This window comes from Pavona decussata, unplaced genomic scaffold (assembly GCF_977016875.1).
Source record: "Pavona decussata unplaced genomic scaffold, jaPavDecu1.1 SCAFFOLD_87, whole genome shotgun sequence".
Lineage (NCBI taxonomy): Eukaryota > Metazoa > Cnidaria > Anthozoa > Scleractinia > Agariciidae > Pavona > Pavona decussata.
The window spans coordinates 3,462,550-3,487,971 of record NW_028145504.1 but is presented as its reverse complement, the minus strand read 5'-3'; the positions used below and the strand labels follow the sequence as shown (position 1 = coordinate 3,487,971).

Below are 25,422 nucleotides of genomic sequence, written 5' to 3'. Positions count from 1 at the left end.
TTAAATTCGCCGGCATTCGCCAAGTGTGCCCGTTCCAGCGATTTTCTACGCTCATCGTCAACCAATCAGGTTGGGCGAACAAGGAGTTTACTATGTTCGTGTCTCCATCCGAATTAAGTGTGCGTCACAAGCCCCTTAAAAAGGCTGGAACCTTTGTTGTAAAATAAAAAACACAGAGATATAAGCCTTACGAAATAGTACTGTATACGTTTATGACATAGTTAACATTAGTTGTTCCTTATACTGCCGACCTGCAAAGACGAGTTTTTTGATCGTCACTTTACTGATCAATATCCTCAGGATAAAGTTTTTTTTATGTTCTAGGCATATAATATCTATACAATTTCAATTGTTCAAATTCAATATATCAATATATGCCGTGACAGTGCACCTTTAAGCCGGCGACACACCTGGCGATTTTATATGCCGATCGGCGTATAAAATCGCCGATATCTGGCATGTCAGATGTCGACGATTAAATTCGCCGGCATTCGCCAAGTGTGCCCGTTCCAGCGATTTTCTACGCTCATCGTTGCGAATCGCCAGTAAGGTCAACCAATCAGGTTGGGCGAACAAGGAGTTTACTATGTTCGTGTCTCCATCCGAATTAAATGTGCGTCACAAGCCCCTCAAAAAGGCTGGAACCTTTGTTGTAAAATAAAAAACACAGAGATATAAGCCTTACGGAATAGTACTGTATACGTTTATGACATAGTTAACATTAGTTGTTCCTTATACTGCCGACCTGCAAAGACGAGTTTTTTGATCGTCAGTTTACGGATCAATATCCTCAGGATAAGGTTTTTTATATTCTAGGCATGTAATATCTATACAATTTCAATTGTTCAAATTCAATATATCAAAATTAAGAAAAAAAAGGGGGGGGGGGGCGGGCAGATTTCTGAGATGAAAAAAGATTTTAATCACGTTGTGTAATTAAAAGCGTGCCTACCGCTACTGTCAATCTCTCAGGAATTCCCAGGTTGTTGTGGAGAAGAGGTCAAGTTTATTGGAAAAAATTTACTTTCATTTGATCTTACTCTTGTAATTACGTGTAGTCAATTGGCATTTCCAGAAATGTAACATTTATCTCCTAATCCGGTACCGATCGTTAGTTCAAACCAATATACCTTTGCCACTGATTAACATTTATTTAAGTTGTTTTAGATGCATACTTATATAAAAAATGTATCAGTTGTTATTGCGAATACGAATTGGTCGCTTTTTTTGAGAAGCGGAAAAGGAGCGAGGATGAATTTTCTCAGTGTAAGTTATATTCTAACGAGTCAAGTACACTACATTTATACAACAGCAAGACAATTTTCAGGTTATTGCACACATTAAAATGTAAATTATAGTATAACGTAGAGCAGACCACAAAGTTTTTAATTAATAAGGTTCGGACACTTGTGTCGCTTGGAAGAAAGAACAGAACTTTAACCAGTTTAACCAGTTTTAATAACCGAAAACAACACTGTTCATATCTTAATCAGAAAAGCCAACGCAGAGAGATTTCGACGTTTCGATGACATCCTGTCATCACTATCAAGAAAATGAGGAAAATTTACATAAGTAAAAAAAAAAAAACCAAACCGAAAACAATGGTCTATTGTTCTAAGCCAGTAAATCATCCAATCAGACTCAATACGTGCTAAATTATTCACTTGACTTTGGTTTTCCTTTGTGTGAGGTCACTTGATGATTCACTGGCTTAGAACAATAGACTGCTGTTTTCAGTTTAGTTTTGTCCACTTCCTCATGTAAATTTTCTTCATTTTCTTGATAATGATGACAGGATGTAATCAAAACGTCGAAATCTCTCTTCGTTAGTTTTTCTGATTAATTTAAAAACAAAAGTCGATCTTATTAATATACGTATTCATATCTTTGTACTTATTTAAAATCAACCTCGTTCCTAGGGCCCTCTCTCTTCCTCCCTCGAGATAGGACCCTGGTTGTCCTTGGTCACGTGGCACCTAAAATCTGGGTGCTTGACAAAATCTGTCGTTAGGGAGGAGTAGTAGAGTATACAGTTGTCGCTTTCTTAGAAAGGCCCCAGGGGCCAGCTGCGAAGATTGTGACAACAAGCGGTTTCACGAACCACGACGCGTATCTGGCATCCCCCGCAAATTTTGCAGGGGCGGATGACATCATTACCAACTTGGCAAAGAGCCTGGGATCGAGATCATCGAACGTACTCCCTTATCTTTGATTATTACCAATAAATATACGAAGGGGATGAATTGCCAGCCAAGTTACATATTTGTAACAGTTCCTGTTGTTATCTATTTGTGGTGTGGCTTCATTTAGCGAAGCCACTGTGGTCGAAAACGAGCGTCCAATGACTCCCTCAGTTTATTGCTTCTCTTGTTTTCGCTGCTTGGATCAGGAGTTTCTTGGTAACATGGCGAGCGAGCGTATCACAGCAGCATCTGGGCCGCGAGCTGTTTCAACTCAACAATTCCTTCAGGTCTTTGGTGAATTGCAGAACTTCAAGCACAGTCGGCAAACCTAGGTCTGTTTTGATGGAATTGTAGAAGAATTCCGGGCTCTAGAAACACGAAACAGAGGGAAATAAAGACGTCATGAAGGCGATATGTTTTCGGCTGATCAAGGGTAAAGGAAAGTACTAGATTTTCGTTTTTTTATTAAACTCTATGACAGCAACGCAACATGATTTGCTCCTTGGATTCCTTTGCCTCTTTTGAAATACTATGAAAAGACGTCTTGAGTGAGAAATCATTTCTCGGAAGACTGTTTAGCCCGAGAACGATAGTTAACAAGAGTTTGGAAAACTCTGTGAGCGTAAAAACCTGACAGTTTGAAGTCTTATAAAAAGATTAAACTGAACTCTGAGCGCGCAAGAAAAGAGTGTCAGTGCCGCACGTCAGACAAGAACGAGCGTTGAAACTCTTGTCGACTGAATAAAAATTCAAGTATATTCATACTCTACTAAAGTAAAGGAAAACGCACGGGAGTTGTTAGTCTACTGAAACGAGACCACAAATTTAAGTTCTCATCCACTCACAACATAATTGCAGCACATATCAACTGTTTGAGAGCATATATCTGAGTTGCTGCCTTAGTCCAACAGAAGCTAGTGTGCTGGTTTTATATGGCTTTTATAAAACGTAAAGAACGATTTTACACAGGCCTTTTTGCTTGTTTGTGTATCCCTTCTTTCATTGTATTGTGTCTTTTATTCTTCACTCAATATCGTCCAAGACAAATCCATTCCAAAGGGAGGGGAGAGAGAACGACCGCAAGCCAAACCACTAACCTCTTTTCGTAACTCATTGAGCATGTGCAGTAGAGGACCGTCCAGCTTGCCTCTAACCTCGTTATCACCACTAAGAGAAATGGAATAAAAATTAACTCTTAGGAATTTTTGTACCGCTCATGAGGCCTTTTCACACTACCTTGTGGCAATAAACCTTGCCGATTTTTTGTAAAAGACCTACAATGTCCAGACTCCGAAGACTCTCGCTGTCCAAGGGACAGTGACACTGGAAACAGACGCATGCACGCTCTCGCGCACGTAAATGCACGCTTTCGGCAGTTCTCGAATCCTTTCGTTAATTTTATAGGGGGAAAGGACAGTTTTGCATGCCATCAGGGACCTTTCCCATCAACTTCATCACGCCGTTGTCCCAGTAGCGAAATCGACAACAGGGAAATAGCTGCACTCCTGTGTCTGCACAACGATAAAATGGTGCCGTAACCTCCACAGGACACATACATGTCCACAGGTAGGGCAGGATATAGGGGAAACAGTTAACCCCAGGACATCTATATACACTGGAATCATACATAACACTTACACACGGCCAAACAAAGAACAAAAAGTGAACCTCAGGTCACCTACACTTCAAATCCAATATCGTTTAGCCATTTTGCGACGTCTTCTTTCCGCCATTGTAAAACTTTTTCGTTTGACGCTGGCTTTGGCGGCGGGCTTGACAGCACTGATTGGGTTTGGAAAGTCACTGAAAACAAATCAAAAAGGACACATTACAGTGGCGTTTTCTTACAAAAATGTAAGACAAGTCATAAAACGAAATGACATGCGGTTGAACGACTAGGAAACCCAAGAATTTTTTAGAAAGGAGATCGAAGGACCACCTTCCTCCTTCATTTGGGGTGTACTCGATGTACCAATTCCATTGAGTGGTTCTATGGTCAAGTCTTAGGTGTAATTGTTCTTTACCAAAGCCTACAGTGTTGTGGTTCTATTGCGTATTTTGTGACGAAAAGTCACGACTTGGTACATGGATATAGGGGGGGGGGGGGGGGGGACCTGCACCGTTTGCAACGTCTTACATGGTTGGTCGAGAGGACAAAAGAACGAGCAACAGAACAATGCTCCCAGCCCAAAAAAACAATGCAGCCGCAGGTTATCAGGGTCCAGTGAAAAAAGAGCTTTTGAAGAGTGCAGGTCTACTGGGATATGGTGCATCACGGTCTTTGGGGGCACTGCATTGTTAGCCTACTTGCAGATACATGATACTGTTTGTTCCCGGGCTGAATTTCGAAATTCCAGGAATAATGTGAGGGCGAAAAAGAAATACTCTAGTACACACCGGCTTTTGCCTTCGATATTTCTTTCATGAGCTGTTGTATGCCCACATTTGGTTCACGCCTGAAGTCCATCCAAAGTTTAGAGCCCAGAATGATCCCAAGCCAGCCGTCAGGACTGTAACCAGGTTCCATCATCAACGGAATCATTCGCTTTCTTCTCTGGTAAGCATACTCCGCTTCTGAAAACAATATGAGCCGCATTCTCAGTACGCAAAGCACTGTTAAATGTTTGGCAGCCTTTTTTTAACTGAATTTCAGGATGTATTGGTAACGTTACACCTCCACAGCAAAAGCGTAGTAAAGTGAGGATCAGGGTTAAATAAAAATGCAATAAATAAATGACTTTGTTCAAGTGTCAAAGTATTCAGCGCTGTAGCACTTGGACTAATTGGGGACACAATAAATCAGTGAAATAAATATACAAACTGAACATAACATCTGTTAAAAATCGAAACTGGTGGTAGGCAAACCAGTTGGCTGTTTACAAAGCGTGGTCGTGGATTTGAAAACGGAGCTACCGTGAAACAAATCCAAGTGGTCAGAGCGGGACTTGAACCCGGGGCCTCCGGATTGCAAGTCCGGCGCCCTAACCACCAGTCACACTAGGTCACGCCGCCTTCCCCAAGAGTAGCTAATATCCTCGCACGTTAGTTACACACGTTTGGACGGACCAGGTCGATAAGACGTGAAACCTACGTTTTCTATTTGCTTTCCATTTTTGTGCAAAATTTAAAAATCTTTTGCATTATGTCCAGCCGCGTTAGCCCTAGCGAGGAAATGGGAGTTTTTCCTTCGCCTCGTGCGATCTCCCTTTTCCTTACTAGGGCTAACGCTCACTAGGAAATTCATGGATTCATTTTAGCACTTTAACATACACTGCAGAATTAATTCTCTGATCCATCAAATGAACGTAAAGACTTGTTACCTCTGATTCAAGAACAAACGAATGACTCCCTGAAGATTCAAAAACTTATTAATGCTTCATAAGCCCATTGACCTATCAAATGGTCGATAATACATCACGTGTAGCGACTTTATATCGATAAACCTCCTCCTTATTAGTATGCGGTGTTTTAACAGCTGATAAAACACTCCTCATTATTATGCGGTGCTTTTCTCGTATGCTAACTTCCAACGTTCACAAAAGCATAATTGTTATGAACTCTATTGGCACACGCTTTTCCAGGAATGTTTTTGAAGCCGTTCAAAAATCTTGAGCACGTGTTTTATGGGGTCTAACACCACTCGGCTGCGCCTCTTGGTTTAAAACCCGATAAAACACACCTTGTTTTTTAAATATTACTTAAACTATCCGCTATAGCACAAAAGATGAATGGTACAGCATAAACGCACCCGATCTACAGTTGGGACTATTCTGATATTTCCGTGAAACTGCTAACAGAAGAACACACGATTTCTCCACAGCTCGTGCCATTGTTTCTAAGATGGATCCTTCCATCTGCTCTATATCCATCCAGACGCTGAATCCCTGAGTCTCCAGCTCTGCTTTTACTTGCAGCATCGTTTCTTGTGTGTCCCATTGGTAACTTATCATCACGTGCTCCTCAGAATCTAACAAAAACAAATCTACTGAAATCTTTTCTAATCTCATCAGGAAAGAACATTTAAAAAAAAGAAAATGCTTACCTTACACCTTCTTCAATTCTCGAAATAATGAAAAGCTTGTAAATTTGTAACAATCCTTTCACTATCAGCTTGCGAATCCTTTTTGTTTTCTATATTCGCTTGTTTGTTTACTACTTATTTAACTTTTATTTTAGTGTGGCTGTCAATTCGTAAACACCAAATTTATTTGTATTTAGTTTAGTATAGACATACCTACCCGCCTCGACTAGCTTTAGCTATTTGCGGGTAGGTATATGACCAGCTTGTAACTGTCTGTTTTAATAAAGTGTTGTTGTTGTTGTTGTTGTTGTTGTTGTTGTTGTTGTTGTTGTTGTTGTTGTTGTTGTTGTTGTTGTTGTTGAGTTGAAAGTCGAATTTTAGAAATCCGCGGAATTTATTTTCTCAGATTCCTACAACTCCACTTTCGGCAATTAACAATCAAAGAGCATTAGAAGAAAGTAATATTCAGTAGCTTTCATCTGAATGGCCAAAAGCTTGGGGTTTGTCCACTGATTAATATACGGCACCACCGACAGTAAAATACAGCTAAACCCCCAAAGAAAGAACTCCTTTATTTCAAAGTCTCCGGTGAACGAACGATATTCTTTAACCCGGAAAAAGAATGCCTGTGTCACTGATTTAAGAAATACATCTGTCAAACATAACATCACACCCCTTTCACAATGTTACTCTAGTCTTACCATTATTATTTTTGTGAAAACAACATTTCCGCTACTTTGGCGCCATTACAATGTGAGTTGAAAGTAGCGACGAAAAACTAAGCAGGTCGGAATGCTCTTATCCAAGACCTTTCTTAATACCTAAAATCGATTAGCTCCTAAACTCAGCATCTACTAAATTAAATGACACAAAACAACAAAAGTAAAGTAGTATAGGGGAGCAGGGATGGCGCAGTGGTGAGAGCACTCGCCTTCCACCAATGTGGAATAAAGATTGTAATATTGCGCTGTTAAGAGAGTTTAAACCGACGTTTCGACAATGCTGCCTTCTTCAGGGTACAAAACTATACTCGATTCCCGGACTCGGCGTCATATGTGGGTCGAGTTTGTTGTTGGTTCTCGTCCTTGCTCCGAGAAGTTTTTCTTCGGGTTCTCCGGTTTTCCCCTCTCCTCAAGAACCAACATTTCCAATTTCAATTCGTACAATACCATTAACAAGCAATGTACCGATACCTATTAATTAATTTTAAAGTTATGCGTTGTAATAGGGGGACTGCCTTGTAAAAGTCCGCAAGGGTTTCTTCAGTTTCCCTCCCGAATAGTTATCTTATTTTGTCACATTTCACATTGTAAATGATTTTAAAGTATGGGTAAATAAACAATCAATCAATCAATCAATCTGGAGAGTGTCCCCAATTACTGCTCTGTGCTAAATACAGTGACACTTAAATAAAGTGATTTTATACAGGCAGACTCACCTGAGCTAGTAGCGTGTCCTTTCTTTCCCTCAATTTCCCAGATCACTCCTGATGCCGCCTGTTGTATTTCCTTGTTTTCTGACTTCTGCAGATTCTGCAGCAGCGCCATTGTATCCTGGTCACTTTTTATCATTGCTTTGTTCGCCTCATCAAACGACAGCATGTACAACGCTTTCACTGCAGCTAGTCTCTCGTCCAGTTGATTCTCTGGGTTTTTTAACATGGAAACTAAAAGTGGAATGCCCCCAAGTTGACCGATCTAGTTATAAAACATTTATTTAATTACAAACAGGTTGCGACGCAGAGAAGGTTCTTAAGTCAACAGTCGATTTGCAAGATGCTCTTCGACTCTTTTTTCAAATCGAGATCTAAAGCAAGACCAACTGTCGAACATTGTGCGTAAACTTATGCCATCGCTACGAACACCAAACACCAAACGGCGAAAAAACACTTCTTCCTAAGTCGTGAAAAATCTCCCCTTGACCGCAAGATTATCTACCACAAACTTCAAAACCGGAATGGCTTTTGTTCCCACTGCATTTGCAAAAGACATTCTCAAATGTCCGCATGCAATGAGCAACAAAGGTAAAACCCACTCTTGTGACAAACTGTGCTCGCCCAACCAGTTTACTGTGCCTCTCAAAAACATACGAACTCTCGACTTCAACCCCAGCTAACGATTTGCGTGTTTTACTGCTGTCAATCATAATTACGGCGACAACCGGCTGACCACAAAAAATAAAGAAACCAACAAAGTGGATCGAAATCCCGGCCAATCACAACGCACGAACATGACCTTTGACCCGGTTGAGACAAACGTTCTTGTTTTGTTAGAGGTTCACTGCACGGTTGGTTGAATCTTGAATTTCCGACTCGGCAAGTTATTGAAAGGCGAAGTAAAATCTAGCGTTTACAGTTATATTGTAATGGTTCTAGATGAACATTTGTTCTGGGTTAAGTCCGTCTTACACATACAAGTGTTTCATACCATTTTCTTGTTCCCGTCGTTTGTAGCCACGTGACTCAAGCCATAAGCTATTTCGGCCGCAGAGAATCCAAGACTGCGCCGGTCAGCGGAGTGGCTGGCTTTTTCCAGTAGCTTCAGAATGTCTTTGATTGGCTCTGAAAGTGTTTTGGACGTGTTGGTAAACATGGTACAAAATTTACGCGGCAGGAGTGCTGGTACAGTGGCAAGGGGGAAAGAGTATTAAAACCTTCAGAAAACGCGAATAAAACAAGTCTCTGTACCCTGCACTCCTCGCTGGGAAGCTGCATGTATAATTCAGTGTTAGCGAGTAAGATTTCAAATCGCTTGTGTCAACTAACCGTGATATTTGATGCGATATAATGATGATTTCTGAACAATTTAATGGCGACTTTAAAGCGTTGTAAAGGGGCAGGAGAAGTGCACATCTGATAGGTGCATAAAGACTCCCGCGAACGAGACAACGTCAGATAAATGCGGGAACGCGCGTTTGCCCACATGTTTTATCGATTGATCGAGTAAGAAGCACCGTCGCTTCTGGGACTTAAATTTGCGTCCAATTTCTCCCCAAAACAAAGTTCCAGGGCACTTTGACGAGGGAAAATGCACGAATATAATGCTTCCGATACAATGTCTCTAATTTTGCTAGGAACTTAAACCAGGTCAAAGTTCCTTCGGAGGATTCACAGTTTCTTCAGAAATTAACCGCCTCGCCGAAGGTACACTGAGATCCAGGGCGCGTTGTTGATAATTTCTCTTATATAACAGACAATAAATGAAAAATTAAAGTAATAAAGAAAGGAGTCATGTAGACAGGGGATAGCTTCTCACGCAAGTCGTTTTTTAAGGGGACTGGTATAGGCTACACAGGGGATTTCGATGCCATTTTGTGAGCGACTGTTTAGTGGACTTGAAATTCGATCACAAATTGTCTATGTGAGCTGTCGGCGATGTCTCTTACTATTTCAGAGCGATGTAACGGGAGAAGAGAGCGCATTTGACGTCAGCATGAAAACGAACGTTTTGTTTTATCAACGGAGTTAAGAAAATAATTTTGCCACCGTAAAGAGATTCGACTGCTGACGTTTCAAGCGATAGCTAGCCCTTCGTCAGAGCTGGTGTCGTTCTGACTAAGAGCTAACGCTCGAGATGCCAGAACTCTAATGAATGAATGAATGAACGAAATCTTTATTTAAACACGGTAAAAATATCAGTATAACAATAGAAAATGAAGAAATTCATTTTAAGTATAATTTTCTATTTACTGGTTTACATATTTACGGTGTGGGAGTCCGATACGGAGAGCCATTTATCAATTTTTCTCTTGAAGTTGCGTAGAGATGTTTTAGTGCGGTTATCCTCAGGAAGATCGTTCCAAAGAGAAGCTCCGCTATAACTGAAACTACACTTCAGGTAGTCAGTTCTCGGTTTCGGCAAGTACAATTTTTGACTTGCGTCACGAAGATCAACGAACAAAGTTCTCGGAGTGAACATGTTACAAAGATAATTTGGGGCGAGCTTATTAACGCATTTGTACATTAATTTTGCTTCGTTCTTCTAACGGATAAGTTGTCCCAGCTGAGAGAGTTGAGAAGATAGCTAGAGTTCATATTATAACTTGATTTAGCAATTACTCTGGCAGCGCGATTTTGTAGTTTTTGTAGTTACCCACTCAGCTGTTGAGACAAGCCATCCCAAACTACACTGCAGTAATCTCTTTACGGTTGCCAAATTATCTTATCATCTCTGTTGAAAAGACCAAAGATTCGTTACCGTACCTTCGCTCGCCATAATCAGATGGTTGTTTTTCTCATCCACTAGGTAGGCCAAACAGAGGAGTGCAGTCATTCTGTAAACAGGAAACTGTGTTCGGAAGAACCTCAGAAGAGTCTCCACTGCACCACTGCTGTCGAAATACTTCTTGTTGTTTATACGTTTGGAAAGATTGTGAAGCACTCCTAGCACCTCAAACGTCAAGCTGCCTTTTACAGAGAATTTAACATCCTTGTCTTCGGGTCCTTTGGGAAGATTCTGCAATAAAATAAATTGAATAAACCATATGGCGACCTTCATGAAGATGTTCGACAAGGTAAAAATTTCATTAAGGCTAAGTGGTCCATTCCGCAACTAGCTGATATCCAGTGGGGCCCTGCTAAAAACCATAATCTAATACAGTCAACTACCTTTATTACGGACACCCTCGGGACCGCGAGTTAGTGTCCTTAATAGCGTCCGTAATAGCGGGAATTTAGCTCAGGGTCTCTCCTCTTCTCGTCCCATGAAGCCGGGGACGCTCGAGGGGACGAGAAGAGGCCGAAGACTCTGAGAACCAGGTTGCCGGCTTTAGTCCACACCCGGGCATTTGACAGCTTCGTGATTTTCACCTCACAACACTGTCGCTTCGTTTCACGTCTGGAGAGAACATCAGTGAAATGGTTGATCCATAGAACGAACGGTCGCTGCCACAATACTGACAAATTGAATGTATCCGAGACTTAGTTTGGCGTGAAAAAGCTTTCATTAGAATATACAAAAGAAATCCACGCCTTTTTAACTTTACCGTGGGGCATTTGACCAGCTCGTTTGTCCCCGCCGTGGGTCTTTTGCCGGCTTATTTTCAAAAATTGCTATTGCTCGTTGACGGCTATTGACCGTTCCGCGACCTTCGTCATCTTTTGTACTATATCGTATTATATTGTTCTTACGAGTCGAGTAAAAAGACAGGAATGGTAACACTCAGGAAATCTGTGATAAGACAAGACTTGAAGTAGGTTATATACAGCGCATCCGTCGATAGTCGAAAGAAAAGCCAGGACACGCGGTGCGGCATTACACGAAGCAATGCACGCAAGGTACAAATTCCACTGAGTGTCTGCCCCAGTAATCCTTGCGTGCAACAATTCCAAACTTGAGCAATGGATTAGGAATACGCAGGAGCTGTAACCTTCCTACATACAATGCTGCGGTGTATATTTGGTCGTTATCCTTACTTTGTTATTTCATACCTGATTGTCGTTAAACTCGGGTGTACAAGCCTTTAGGTTTTCAAGGAGTTCCAAGCATTCCTTTACCAAACCTGCATTCCCACAAGCCTCACAAAATGCATCATGGAGATCGGTAAAATTTAAAATGGCTATTGAGATTGACAGCATCACCTCTAAGGCCCACTTTGCGGCTGAATCCACCTACAAGAAAGACATGAGAATGATGTATTATTTAGTAATGACACAGGCAAACTCGGAAAAAGAAATTCCGAGTGCTCCTATCAGGAGTCGAACCTTAGACCTTCCGATTACTGGTGCCGATTACTGGTTCGTATATAAACGGAGAGTAAGCCTGGGGAGAGACACGCTTATGAGGCTCGCGCGCGCGAGGATCGACGCTTTCGGCGATTCGCGCCTTTCGATTGATTTAAGAGAAAAATATGAAGGAAAAAAAACCCTACTGTTTGCAGTCTAATCATACCCCAGCGGCTGGTTTTCTATCCTCCGTTCTTGTAGTTGCTGCTTTTTTCTTCATTATTTCAGTTATTTCATCTCCACTCGCACTTGCATTATTTCCCTGTTTTCCTGGCGAGAAAGCATCGGGGTGGCTTCCATGAAGAGTTCTCACGATTTCGGTCACAAATTCAGGAACGTTCACATCAACCAAGAAGTTCACCACTAAAGTTCTGCTCGGTTGATCCGAGATCTTGGTGTAAACTCCCACCAAAGCATCCGCCTTCCAAAACGCTCCTTCAGTAGCCAGCTGACCAGAAGTTAAAAACGACCGCAGGCTCCTGATGAGCTTCTCACATTCCGAGAGGTAGACGTACACGCTTCGGTGCTTTTTCTTGTATGAAAGCAACGTGCTTTTTAAGTCAACCTCCTTTGATTTGCTTTGGTTGGCATCTCCTGTTAGCAATGGAACAGAAAGGGTAACTTACTTTGCCGTGACTCGAGCTGAGTTGACTACTATATTTACTTAGTGTAAATCAAAATGTCTGAAAAGTTGTCCATTACGTTAAACCCACAAATAACGACTACGGAATATATTTGCTGTTCTTTAGCATTTGTAAAATGAATGCCACAAAACTGCAGCAATGTAACTCACTCTGTGGTTGCTCTGGTTTCCTTTGCATCTTCCATTTTATCATTGTAAAACGAAACACGACCGATTTTCTACCACGTTAAGTTCAACACGACATATTAGAACTTGCGTTTCATTTTAAAAGCATCACAAAATTTGCATCAATTGTGAGTCGATATTGGGTGACATTTTGACAAAGTGAACCGTAACAGATACAGGGATTTGTACGAAAATTCAATGAATAACTTTAATTTGTTCCAGAAGACAGGAATATACAACAATTGAGTTTTCTCAAGACTCTGGCTTTGTTCACGAAATAAAACTATTATTCTTGTCCATCTCTTGGGACGCAACCTACCAATTAGCTAACTGTGAAAACCCTATAAGGTCACGCACATATGCGGCCCCTCTTCGTGAAATAATTGAATAACTTAGTAGAACAAAAAAAGGGGGAAGCGGGAGAAGGTGGGGGGGGGGGGGGGGAAGAATGTAGTGTCTGTACCCGAAAACATAAAAGCTGCACTGATATGTCTGAAAAATTGTCGCGCTTTCTCCCACAAATTGCTATCGTCTGCCATTATGTTTATCCCTGCTTGTCTTCGTCTGAAAGTTAAATTTCCAAGAATTTCCAAAATTCTCAATTGCCAATGTTTTACTTCGTAAAGTGCAAAGGCATGTTTAGAAATTCGCAAACTCCCGTGAACATCGACTGCCAATCATAACTTGTGACAACGTCGTTAAAGAAATGGGATTTATTGATTTTTATTTCATTTGGTTTCATGAAAAGTGGTCACTGATTTGCAGTTCACGTTGCAGACTTATGATCTTTGCTATGAGAAATCTTTCAAATTTATCCCTCACACCAAAGACACATCAGTTTAGAGAGCGAATCGGTATCCTACCTATCCGCCTCGTATTTACGTGCTCCCAAAATCCCTAGCTCTAGATTACCTCTAGCTTGGGGTTTTCCTCTCATACCCAGTTCCCTTATAAGCTGACTAGTCCCGGTCTCTATATTCCGCGCTTCTCTGAAGTCCATCCAGAGCTTGGTGCCCATTATAATGCCCAGCCAGCTGTGGGGTTGAAAGCGAGGCTCCATCATCAGTGGGATGATTTGTTTACGCAGTTGATAAGCATACTCCGCTTCTGTGTAATGTAAAAAAATGAACACTTACTGAACCTAGTTGTTCAAAGGGCGGATAATTTTATCCACTGGATAGTTCGCTATCCGACAGATAAAATGTGACTGTGCAAGATTTCCCTTATAGTCCTCTAATTTGTGAATAGAGTTGAAGCATATGTCAAATTTAAGTATGGGATTGTGTGGAAAACTTACCAAAAGCATTGGTTGAAGTATATTTGCTCTGCTGGATAGCGACTTATCCAGTGGATAAAGTTATCCGCTCTTTGAACAGCTGGGGCCTGGCTTTTAATTTGCCACAAATAGCCAGACTATTGTGGGCAGTGTTTAAAATGTAATAATTCCATTGTCTCCGATTGGAATAAAAATATAATTTAAAACACAAATGAGAATAAGTTTTTTTTATATAAATCAACTTGTTTTCAATTTCGCAGACACGTTTGGACAGAAACGTCTGCCTTACGGATTAGGTCTGCATGCTTTTTTCTATTATTTGTTTACTTATTCGTTAGCATTTTCTAGTTATTTGTATTCAAATTGACATCTTCTGTAAATTTCCACTGAATAAAGCAGCAGTTTCTGCCGAAATATGTCTGTGAAATTGAAAATAGTCGTTTTATATCTAAAACTTTCTGTGACTTCCCTGCTGTCCAGAGCTTTTGGTGATATCTTACACAAATAAGAATGTTGCCAAAACTCCGAGAAAGTAGAAGAAATTATATTACGTTATTTTTGGAAAAAAGAAACACGATTCTGTGTAAGGTGCACAATATTTGTCGGTTTATTCGAAATCATCTTCAGTTGCAATAGTAATAAGGAGGTAACAAATAGATTCGAACGGTTTATCATCCGCAGTTTTGCACTTTACATAGATTTGTATTCTCATTAAAAACAAACTTAATAAAAGACAATGGTTATGAAGCCTGAAAAACGTCTTTGTTACATGTTTTTGTTACTGATTTTTGGCCTTGAACGTGCACAGACCACAATAGATTTTGAAATGTGCTGGAGCAACTGACCAATAGAAACGTTCCTGTTAAGATATTCAAACTGTAATGTGAATGTTAAAACAAAGGATTGTGCACGGTCGCGGCCCTTCCAACATAAATTGCAGCACCATTGATGTCATAGCAAGGTTTCAAAACCAGTCCCTCAGTTAAAAATAACGATTCCTAAAAAAGGTACACGCCGTGAATATAAAATGCACATATAGCTGAATTAATGAAATATAACAAAATTATTCCGTTCTGGATAGTAGCAGCTTCCTGTCGCTAATCTAAATTAACTTTATATCATGTATGGTGAATGCATTCTCTGGCTTTAACTTCTTTTAGGTCGTGTTTGATTGATCGTATTCCGGACTGAAGAAAAAGCGGAATACCTGAATAAAATTTAATTAAATTTGAGAAGACGTTTCTGCAAACTTTCGCTGACAAATGATAATTCAAGAGCGATTTTGTTCTCCGGCAACTCCTAAAACCTCTTATGACGGATTTCTCGTCATCATTGTGTGTATTCCTACCCCGGAATAGGATCAATTGAACACACCCTTAGTCTCTGCTATTCCTTACCTGCCCGACAGTTTGGGCTCTCTAAATACTTCCGTGATACAGCCATCACAAACACAGTACAGTTTTCTACCGCAGAGGCCATGCTTTCTAGGGTAGAGCCTTTCATCGCCTCAACATCAATCCACACTGCAAATCCAGCTGACTTCAGTCTATCCCTCACCTGCAGCACTGTGGCCTGCGAGTCCCATTGATAGCTGATCATTATGTGCTGACTTTTGGTGGGAGCTAATTAAATAACAAATCAAAGAAACTGTAAATTGTACTTTAGTCGATATATGAAATGTTCAAGTGTTTTGTTTTGCTATGCTGTGTTTATATATGTTGTGTTTTGTTTCGTCTTACTGTGCAGTGATGTGTACTCAGTTTTTTCAAGTTCTTTTAGTGTGCACTAACAAAGGTGGAGGGAGCTGGGATGGCGTAGTTTGGGGAGCAGGGATAGCGCAGTGGTGAGAGCACTCGAGTCGCCTCCCACCAGTCTGGACAAGGTTCGATTCCTGGACTCGATGCCAGGTTGAGTTTGCTGTTGGTTCTCGTCCCTGCTCCGAGGGTTTTTCTCAGGGTTCTCCGGTTTCCCTCCCTCCACAAAAACCAAACTTCTTGTTATGCCTTTTTGCTCTATGTGCTGTGCTGTGCTGTGCTGTGCTCTGCTTTGTGTTGTGTTGCACTTGGTTCAGTTTTACTGTAACGCTGTACAAAGTAGCATTTATATTATCTAAATCATGTTAGTTTACTACCCAGTAACGATCATCTCAGTCAGTCATCACCAAATTTCGTTGCAGAACTGTGCATCACCGCCCCGAAACATAGTAACACTTCTTTTGACATTAACCCTAATACGAGCTTTTAAACTTCTGCTGGAATGGTGCAGTGTAGTTTCAATACAGTAACTGGAATACAAAGCAAATAATTTCAATCCAAAAATCTTGTAATGAACGCATTTTAAAATTGTTTTGAATCGTGTAGATTTATTAGATGGACGAAGATGGCTATAAACGAAAAGTATGGAGACAACTGTGACATGCAGGTGCTGAAGTGTAGCCTGCAGAAAAGGAGTTATTTTTTGCGTTATTCAGGCGCGCGGAGGCAAGCGCAAGTCACGCGTGACGGGAGGGGCGCCCCTCTCGTTGCGCGTGACTCGCGCTCCGCGCTCGCCTCGCACTTGCCTCAGCTCGTCTGAATAACGCAAATAAAAAAAACCGCCTGTTCTGCAGGCTAACTGAAATGTGAATCACGTTTCATGTATAATTCTCTACCTGAACTTGTTATAGAATCTCTATTCCTTTCAATTTCCCACAGGACACCACAAGACGCTTTCATGATGTCCTTATTTGGATTCAATTTCAGACTCTGTAGCGTCTCCATGGCTGAAGAGATGGCTTTGATAAGCTCCCTGTTGGTAGCATCAAATGATAACATCCACAAGGCCTCTGTTCCAGCAAGCCTTTCGTCATCTTGTTGGGATGACTTTAACATGTTCACAATGACAGCAATTCCTCCATTTAAACCGATCTGAAACGAATGTCGACAGACATTTAACTATGACAAAGCCTGGGCGGATCTAAGAATTTTCGATAGAGAGGACTCAAATGTTACTTTTTACGAATAGAATCTAAGGGGGGGGGGACTCCCATATAAAAGTGACGAGGGTGATCGTCGTACCTTTAAGGGGTTAAAATTCGTGGTTTGGTACACCTTAGACATCTTAGGGAATAGTCTGAAATGTCAGCCGTCTCCTCCCCCTAACCCACAGGGGGCACGGGAGAGAGACGTCTGAATTCCGAGCGTTATAATGTCGTCCGTTGACGTCACACAGTAATTTATGCAATTTTGCATAAATAAAAACCTTTGAAACCAAATGGCGGCCACGAGTCATGGAAGCGCATGGAAGCATTGCAGCATGCATAATGTAGGAGGTTGTGTGCGTTTCGCAAGCCGTAAAATTTGAAGACGAAGCATCAAGAATGTATGAACGGGATCGCACTTCATTTTCCACCGAAGATGAATTGAAAAATGTTCCGATAAATGTTATTAGTAAATTAAGTGTTGACACGCTATGGCCAGACACGACTCATATTAACGTGGTACGGGTGGTATGAAATGTGATTTCTCGTTATGGTTTTGCTTTTTTGGACTGTTTTTTTTTTTGTATGAAATAAGAGTAGGTCCTTCAGAATATTTCTTTTGCTCCTCAAGATGGTTTTGAGGTTAGGCAACGCCGGGTGTTAAGTTGTGACAAAAGAAAGAAATTTTTTGCGCACTTTATCGTTTTGTTGTAAACCTGACTTACGTTCAGCGAAAATCAGAGGTTATTTTTTCAATGAGATTGTAAGGGTAGCCTCTAGCCCAAAAGTGCGTTTTGAAGTGGATGATGTTGTAATAGAATGATTTTGCAGAGAAGGTGTTTCGAAGAAGTCTCAGGGCTTCATTTTTTATTAGTCCTTAGTTCTGACCCCGGTGGGAGGCAGGAAGAAAAATGTGAACTGGAAGGGTCTCTGTAGGTTTAAAGTGCGTGCGAATGTCAAGGATTCCCGCATGATTGTAGAATCGCTGAGACTTCAGAGAACCAACTACTCAGTGAAATTATTCTTTTGCAATACCACCAACTTCAAAACGCGCCTTCAGGCAAGAGGCTATCAACACAATCTCACTGAAAAAAATAACCACTGAGATTAAATTCACTGAACGGAAGTCGGCTTTACAACAAAACGAGAAAGTGCGAAACAAAATTCTTCCCATCTTCACAACTTACCACCCGGCTCGAGAAATATTGAAAGAGCCTCCCACTTATCTCATACCAAAAAGGAAAATCTTTAAGAGATATACTCGCGAGAGCAAAACCACGTTAAAGGCGTCGTTAAACGAGAAGTCACTTTTCACACCAGGAACTTACGAGTTGTGTCTGGCCTGTCAACACTTTATATTCGCCGCCGAAATGGAATATCTGTTTTCGCAAGTTCGACCAATAAGAAATGGTTATCTATTTCAATTAGGGAAGAACCAATCAAAAACTACCTACCATATTCGCAAAAGTACGTGAGGTCAACGGACGACATTATTATGCTCGGAATTCAGACGTCTCTCTCTCCCGTGCCCCCTGTGGGTTAGGGGGAGGAGACGGCTGATATTTCAGACTACTTAGGGAACTAACACCTAAAATGACTTCCATCAGAGGTATGCTGGTACTTTTAGGGTAATGAGCTGAAAAATGTGAGAGGAAGTAAATGTCAGTCAACTGATTTAATGGTACCTCTTAGAGGTAAAAACTTTGTTAGGACCATGCCCCCCACAAAACAGAATTCTGGTACCTTTAAGGGGTTCTTTTCAGAATTTCCAACGATCACCCCTGTCGCTTTTATATGGGAGTTCCCCCCCCCCCCCCCGGGTATAGAATAGACACTAAAGAAAGTCTCCCACAGATGCAATGATTCTTGGGGTTATCTGAATTGTGTACTAATTTTATCCCTACACCATTGCAATTCAGTGTGCATAAAAGATTAAATTTGAATCTGAAACTAGTAATCTGAGCTGATTACTAGTTCGGATGCTCTTCCACTGTGCTACAGGAGACTCGTGAGAGCTAAGGCCATTAAACTAGGTTCATGGGTCAAACACCCTGCATACTGCTAGGATTTGAATGCCAATGAGTGGTCATATGTAAAAGAAACGTGATGTTATGTTTTAAATTTTTTAATTTTGAATTTTGTTTCAAAGATCTGTAGTCTTCTGTTTTCTGATAAACAGAGATGTACAAATTTTGTCAGTGTCAGTGATAAAAATATTACATAAATCGGTCGTATTCATTAACACTTGAAAGTAGCCTTACTTGCTTACTGTTGTGTGCATTCACAGAAAGTTGACTAATGCCCCCAGCTATGTCACTTGTTGAGAATCCCAGGTATGCACGCGAGCTTGACTTTGATGCCTTGTCCAGCATTTGAATAATAAACTTTATGTGCTCTGAGGGTGTAACAGAAATACTAAGCCCAACTGAAGAGGAACAGATATGTGGAAAGGGGCCCTAAGTGACTTTGATTTTGGATTGATTCCTGGTGGGTGTCTTGAACTTAATTCTGATAAGAACTACTGATACTGTATTAATTAACAGTTATTCCAATAACAAGCATGCATTGGATATGAGATGATAGATAGCCAACAAGGTGCATAGCACCGAGTTGGCTATAATCATCTCATATCCAACAAGAGTGGGTGGAATAATTGTTTCATTAAAAACAATCAAGAAACATTGCTAGATCTTGCTGATTTCACCTTGCAAGAACAACCAGAAGACAATTTATTGGTCGCTATTTCTCAACAATGGTATAATGGCTCCTATACCATGGCCTCTAAGCCAATCAAATCCCTGGAATTGCATTAAACAACAATCGTTTTTCCAGTTTTTTTTTTTTTATTATTTTATGAGAATTTTATTGCAATAATGTTATAAGTCTTCCTTAGACAATTTTTTGCACCATACACATGTACCTGTATTTTTGTGTCAGTGTTCAACTTATTGACCGCGTTTTTTGTTGTCTGCCTCAAAGTTTCCCTAAAGTCTGTTGAGAGCTGGTTTATGTTAAAAATTTATTGAGGAACCTGTCAAATTCTCAAATGTCCAACCCAATAATTAAGGCCAAGCATTAGTGAAATTGAAATGTTACTAACTACCAGATCACATTTTAATTTGAATTTTACATTCACCACAATAAGAATATATTTACAGATTGCCAGTATTAAAATGAAAAATGAAATCAACTTTGCAATAATTATTATGTTGGGAGGAACGCTAATTGACCTGACCTCAATGCAATATCAATATAATATTTAATTTAACGAGTTCTTACCAACATCAGCCATTATGGTTCCATTATTGCTTTCTTCTATGAGATATGCTAAGCAAAATAAACTCTTGAGATAATATGCAGTCACTTTTGATTTCAGAAACGGCAGTAATTTCTCCACTCCTTTGCTGTCATTGAAGAATAACCTGTTCGAAACCTGTTTGGCCATATTAACCAATGCTCCAAGAAGCCTTGACAGAGTTCTTCCACGAGAAGTGAACTTAGTTATCACTTTTGTTTCTGGATCCTAAAAAACAAAATAAATAAAATAACTTTATTTCCGTGTCAATGTATTTAGTGCAGAGAACTAATTGCGGACACCCTCCAGATCGAATAAATTGGAATTTGGAAACATTGGTTTTTGAGGAGAGGGGAAAAGTGGAGTACACGGAGAAAAACCTCACGGAGCAAGGACGAGGACCACCAACAAACTCAACCCACACATGACACCAAGTCCAGGAATATAACCTGAGGCACATTGGTGGGAGGCGAGTGCTCTCACCATTTCGACATCCCTGCTCCCCCATGAGGAAAAAATATATTAAATACAAGACAGCATTTGAGCGCTTAAATTAGTTTTCAGTTTTCAAAATTTGATGTAAAGTTTTAACAAATGTTCAAAAGATTGGCAATATATAAATTAATGTAACAACTGTATCAAGTACACTACAGTGTATCTCCAGTAAGGCCCATATCATTATCACTCCTTTGGAATTACATAGATAAAATAAATAAATAAATAAATAAATGGACATTTCAGCAGCACATCCACAGAGTGGCTCATCATCCACTAGGTGCTTCCTTGTGAATTGCAATTTGGGATTGTCCAGATTTTTAAACAACCCTCATCCCTGATCAGACTTCAATTTGTTGCAGAACACTAGCTTACTGGGATGATATATTCATGTACTTTATAATCACAAAAATACCTCAAAAGGAATCATGTCTGATATGGAATCTTTTAATACTTCAGTCATTTCCAAAAATACTGGAATAAGTCCTACACTGCCACATTTCTCTGCCAGCTGAGGGAAATCTGTTACGTTCACTGTGAAACCAGCCAACAGATTAAGAACATCCTGAGCATGCTGTACTGCTTCTGAATCAATACTTTGAGCAGAATCCTGAAAGATCAAAGAGTGGAGATAAAAAGAGAGGTTTTGGCAACTAAATTGTTAGCTCTGAGCGATGACGGAAGTCTGTTTTTTATGTTGACCAAAACAAGTTCTTACTCATGTGCAGTCAACCATTTTGCAAGTTGTGGCAACCAAACGCGCCTAATTACTTACATGCTTGGTACTTAAACATTTGCTCTGGAGTCAAGAACTTTGCTCATTAGCCCGGTGTTGCAGAATGAACAAGTGAGCAATTCAGCTGATCTTTGTTATTTATCAGAGCCCTGGCTGGGACGTGACATTAAATGATAGCTTGCTTTTCACCCAGAGGGATGTTCAATGCTGTTCCAGGATCGGACAAAGAAGAGAGGTGATGGAGTATCAGTAAGTATGTAGAAATGACTGGATGGAAGCAAAAAATCTCATTATCTCATTTTTAACTTGAAATTGAATAATAAATATCAAAGGCTGTCCTTACATCAAAGGACTACCCAAACACAATCACAGAAAACCCAGCCTAGCCAGGGAACTGGCACAAGTAATGCAGGAATGCTTGGAGCTCAGGCTTCCCCAGCTTTATATATCAGCACAAAATTCAGTTTTGAATGCCAAGAACTATACTGTGATAATTATTAAGTGGGATGCCCTGAAGGGGCATAGCGTGTCTAAAAACAGGTTGATTTCTTTTTTTTTTCTTTGTAGTAGCTACAAATCTGCACATTAATTTATTCATTAAACTTACCCCTCTCCTACTAGGGAAGTATTGTTCTGATTGTCTTCAACAGAAGCAGGCCAATCGAAATCCATTCTTGTCGCTTATATACCCCTACCTGTGTGACGTCAACGCATCATTTGATTTATCCATTAGAACTGCATTAAATTGTGGCGCCATATTGTTAACATGTTGTGGACTCAAGTGTGCCGTTTTCAAACGCAAATTTCACCATTTTGAAGCGGAAAATCGAAAAAATGACTTCTAAGAAGCACTCGACATCTAAAACGGTGGAAATTGGAGTCAGTTTCTGGCGAAGGAATCGTGCTTTGTTTGACAATCCTGAACCACGGTAGGAGACTTAAAAGAGGTCATTGAGAAGCTTACGTTATCATAATGGAATTTCCGAAATTTCCGGTGAGACCCTTAGTAGCGTAACACAAGGGAAACAACATAACGCGATCTTCGTGACTCATTAGCAAGGATAGTTTTATCAATCTGTGAAGCATACAGTTGGAATAAATGAATTAGCCACATAATAGCTGGTGTCAGCATCTCGCGTAAATGCCAGTATAGGCATCTTGTTTATCATAATCATTGTAGATTTGATCCAAGTGACTATGCAATTCAACTAGTAATTTAAAGGTTGTTTGGGCAGGATCATAGAAAAAAATGTGTTCCTCTTGGCAGTATTTAGAAAAAAATCAAATATTTTGTCAGATAATTTGTGTGAAATTACTGCATTACATCAAGTTCAATCAAAGCAAAACAAAAAGTCAACAGAAATTTTAACACAACACATCACTTGAGGACAATAAATTAAATTCTTCCAGGATAACTTCCTGTAGAGCTGTATCTTTGACCTAGTCTCAAAACACCCGATCACACAAATTCTTCTTGCTGACTTTTTACTTTCAATTGAAGTTTGGAACTTTTGGAAAGTTAAGAAAAAGAAACGTTAAAAAAAAATTCACTTACTTTAACTTTCTCTCGATCGAAGTTTGCTACACCAGGGTGCTTTGTTATCAAAGCCCTATAAATCTCCAAAATCAAACCAGGAATATTCATCTTCAATACAAAGTTAACAGCAGCTGTTTTGAGCTCTTCGCTTTCATCCATGGAACAAGAAAACTTCAAAAGTTCCACACAACACGACACAACATCTTTGTTCGCGAGAGTTCCTTCGGATACATGGGTTGTTAAGATCTGTACAGTCTTCTCTGCATTAGAGAGCAACGATTTAATATTAGGCTGATTTTGCACGGTTGAAGAGAGCTCCATCTCTTGTAAATTTGTATTTTCGTCTTGTTTTGCGTCTGTTGTTAGGGAGTTTTGTTCATCGTGTAAGTTTGCAGCAAGCTTGTCGCAGTTGTCGGCGCTTGGTAACTTTTGAAGCACGACTTTGCATGACTTAGTTCGAGAAACTCCACTACCCATTGCTGCTTACTAACAATAAGCGAACTTTTTGTACGTTCTGGTCCTCCATGACAGCGTTTATCCCCTAGATCACTCCGTTGCATGCAACATTGTTCATCCTCAACATGCAAAAATAACCAGGCGTTCCTTTCCTTATCATTAGTCGACCGAAAACTCGTTCCAATTTCGTTCCCAAGGTCTCCGGGTTTAATTGCTTTTCCAAGATAGCGGCAACTTTTGTGTAAAACAACATCGATCATAGTCTCCTACGTCCACGCAGCCTTTCTTAGTGTCGTCACCCAACGGGAGGAGCGTCGCGTGACGACACTAAGAACGGCTGCGTAGGAGACTAGACGCGTTGGCCCGTCAACACTTTTTAACACGCCATTTTGTTTGCTTTGTCAGTATAAACTAGGCTGTGATTGGACGAGACACCGAACTGAAAACTTGGCGCGAGGAGCTTCCAGAAAATGGAAGCTTGAACCTGATTGGTTAATTATCGGGTAAGGAATGTGGTTCGGCTTACACCTGCCATAAGCCTGGGCAGCAGCCGTTTGTGGAGAGGAGCGCTGCGTGACGACACTAAGAACGGCTGCGTAGGAGACTACATCGATCACTGATTTTCGTTGTCATTTTGCCCTTGAGCTAATAGCCTGCGTAGCAGGCGTAATCGGGGAGGGGAGGGGGAGCAACAAAAAGTCCCCCCTTTAATTTTTCTCTTAGTTTTCTCGTTCTCGCTCCCCTCCACGATTACGCCTGCTGCCCAAGCCAATTCTTTTCTCCCGCCTATTCCCCAGCTCACCCTCGACCTCGGCTTGTTCGCTCACTCTCGACCCACCGATTTAGCTACTCACTTCAACTTACCAGAGCCGAGTAATTCCTCTAACAGTCGGCTAGCCGTTTGTCTCTCTTTTCGGCGCGCATAAAATGACGACTATGGGAAAGTCCTGTCTAACCGCTGCCAGTCCAGCAACAACGCATTCCGACGTAAAGCGAGAGAGGCTTTATCGACAGACAGTCTGAAACGGCCGCAATGGCCATTTTTATGCTAGAGACGTTAAAGTCGTCTAGAAGCATTTAACGTCTGAGACGTTAAAGCCGTCTGGTATAAAATCGGGACGCATAAAAGTAGACGACCTAACAGAAATTTTTGTCTGATTTTTTTTTTTTTTTTTTTTTTTTTCAGGACTAAACGCTAACTCGTGCCAGTCGCCTGTGGACGAGTCAGGGCTAAAAGCGTCCCAGTAAGGGCGTCCCGTTTTTATACTAGACGCATTTAACGTCTGAGACGTTAAAGTCGTCTGTTAAGTGCGTCTAAACGACGCACTTAACTAAAGACGTTAAAGTCGTCAGACGTTAAATGCGTCTGTCTTATTTACCGTTTTTATACGAGATGTTAAAGTCGTCTCGAGATGACTTTAACGTCTCAGACGACTTTAATGTCTCTAGCATAAAAATGGCCGATGAATGATGTACGCAACTGATCATGTAAGGGAACCCATGGAGTAGGTCATGGGCTTCTGCCATGTATATGATTTCTAGTCTTTTTTGACATTTTCTCTTGCATGTATATAATTGTATAAGCCGAGTTATGAACACTACCTCATGTCCGCTAGTTAATCATTAACTTCTTATCCAACTTTCAAATAGTATCTGTGACACTGTGACCCTGAAGAAGACTAGTTGTACTTGTTGAAATATTGGCCCAAACAAAATTGCCCTTCGCCGTGGTGCAATTAGTTTGGTTTATTTACTGTCCGACATGGGTGGTTGAGACTCTCCCTTCGGCACATCCCACCACCACAGGTTGGTGATCCCAAAGAGATCACTACCAGTGATGAAAAATCCCGCCCCGCGCGTCAAAACTGGTTTCACCAAATGGCAGTCAGCGGGCAGTTGCTCTATCATTAATGACATTACTCTTTTGTGTTTTA

At 40.7% G+C, this 25,422-nt stretch overlaps 2 protein-coding genes and 1 long non-coding RNA gene across 5 annotated transcripts in view; 1 reads left to right on the top strand and 2 right to left on the bottom strand.

The window, feature by feature from the left end:
- The window catches only part of LOC146474827 (catalase-like), a 164,635-nt gene that overhangs the window by 45,113 nt on the left and 94,100 nt on the right, over window positions 1-25,422 (top strand). The window lies entirely within an intron of this gene.
- LOC146474832 (uncharacterized) overlaps window positions 1-25,422 on the bottom strand; it is a 265,330-nt gene that overhangs the window by 228,672 nt on the left and 11,236 nt on the right. The window lies entirely within an intron of this gene.
- On the bottom strand, window positions 903-23,741 carry LOC146474833 (uncharacterized). Of its 2 annotated transcripts, XR_014866074.1 has the most exons (18): window positions 23,051-23,741; window positions 21,175-21,369; window positions 20,249-20,492; window positions 19,231-19,364; window positions 16,661-16,916; window positions 15,408-15,632; window positions 13,647-13,841; window positions 12,093-12,520; window positions 11,633-11,812; window positions 10,406-10,658; window positions 8,631-8,764; window positions 7,643-7,901; window positions 5,932-6,150; window positions 4,581-4,757; window positions 3,866-3,986; window positions 3,281-3,350; window positions 1,876-2,551; window positions 904-1,474 (listed from the first exon to the last, which is right to left on the bottom strand). XR_014866074.1 is itself a non-coding variant. In XM_085116549.1 (17 exons), exons 1-17 carry the CDS (start codon window positions 23,507-23,509, stop codon window positions 2,450-2,452), a joined length of 3,651 nt encoding a protein of 1,216 aa, XP_084972675.1. In that variant the 5' UTR covers window positions 23,510-23,741; the 3' UTR covers window positions 903-2,449. The 2 variants fall into 2 exon arrangements, 1 of the variants encoding a protein (XP_084972675.1); XM_085116549.1 differs by having other exon boundaries at window positions 903-2,551.

Coding starts and splice junctions, on each gene's coding strand:
- LOC146474833 (XM_085116549.1), bottom strand. CDS start 23,509: ATGGGTAGTGGAGTTTCTCGAACTAAGTCATGCAAAGTCGTGCTTCAA. Junction 12,521..13,646: donor AGGAAAACCCCAAGCTAGAG/GTAATCTAGAGC, acceptor CATTGCTAACAG/GAGATGCCAACCAAAGCAAA. Junction 3,351..3,865: donor AACGATATTGGATTTGAAGT/GTAGGTGACCTG, acceptor CATTTCTCTTAG/TGGTGATAACGAGGTTAGAG.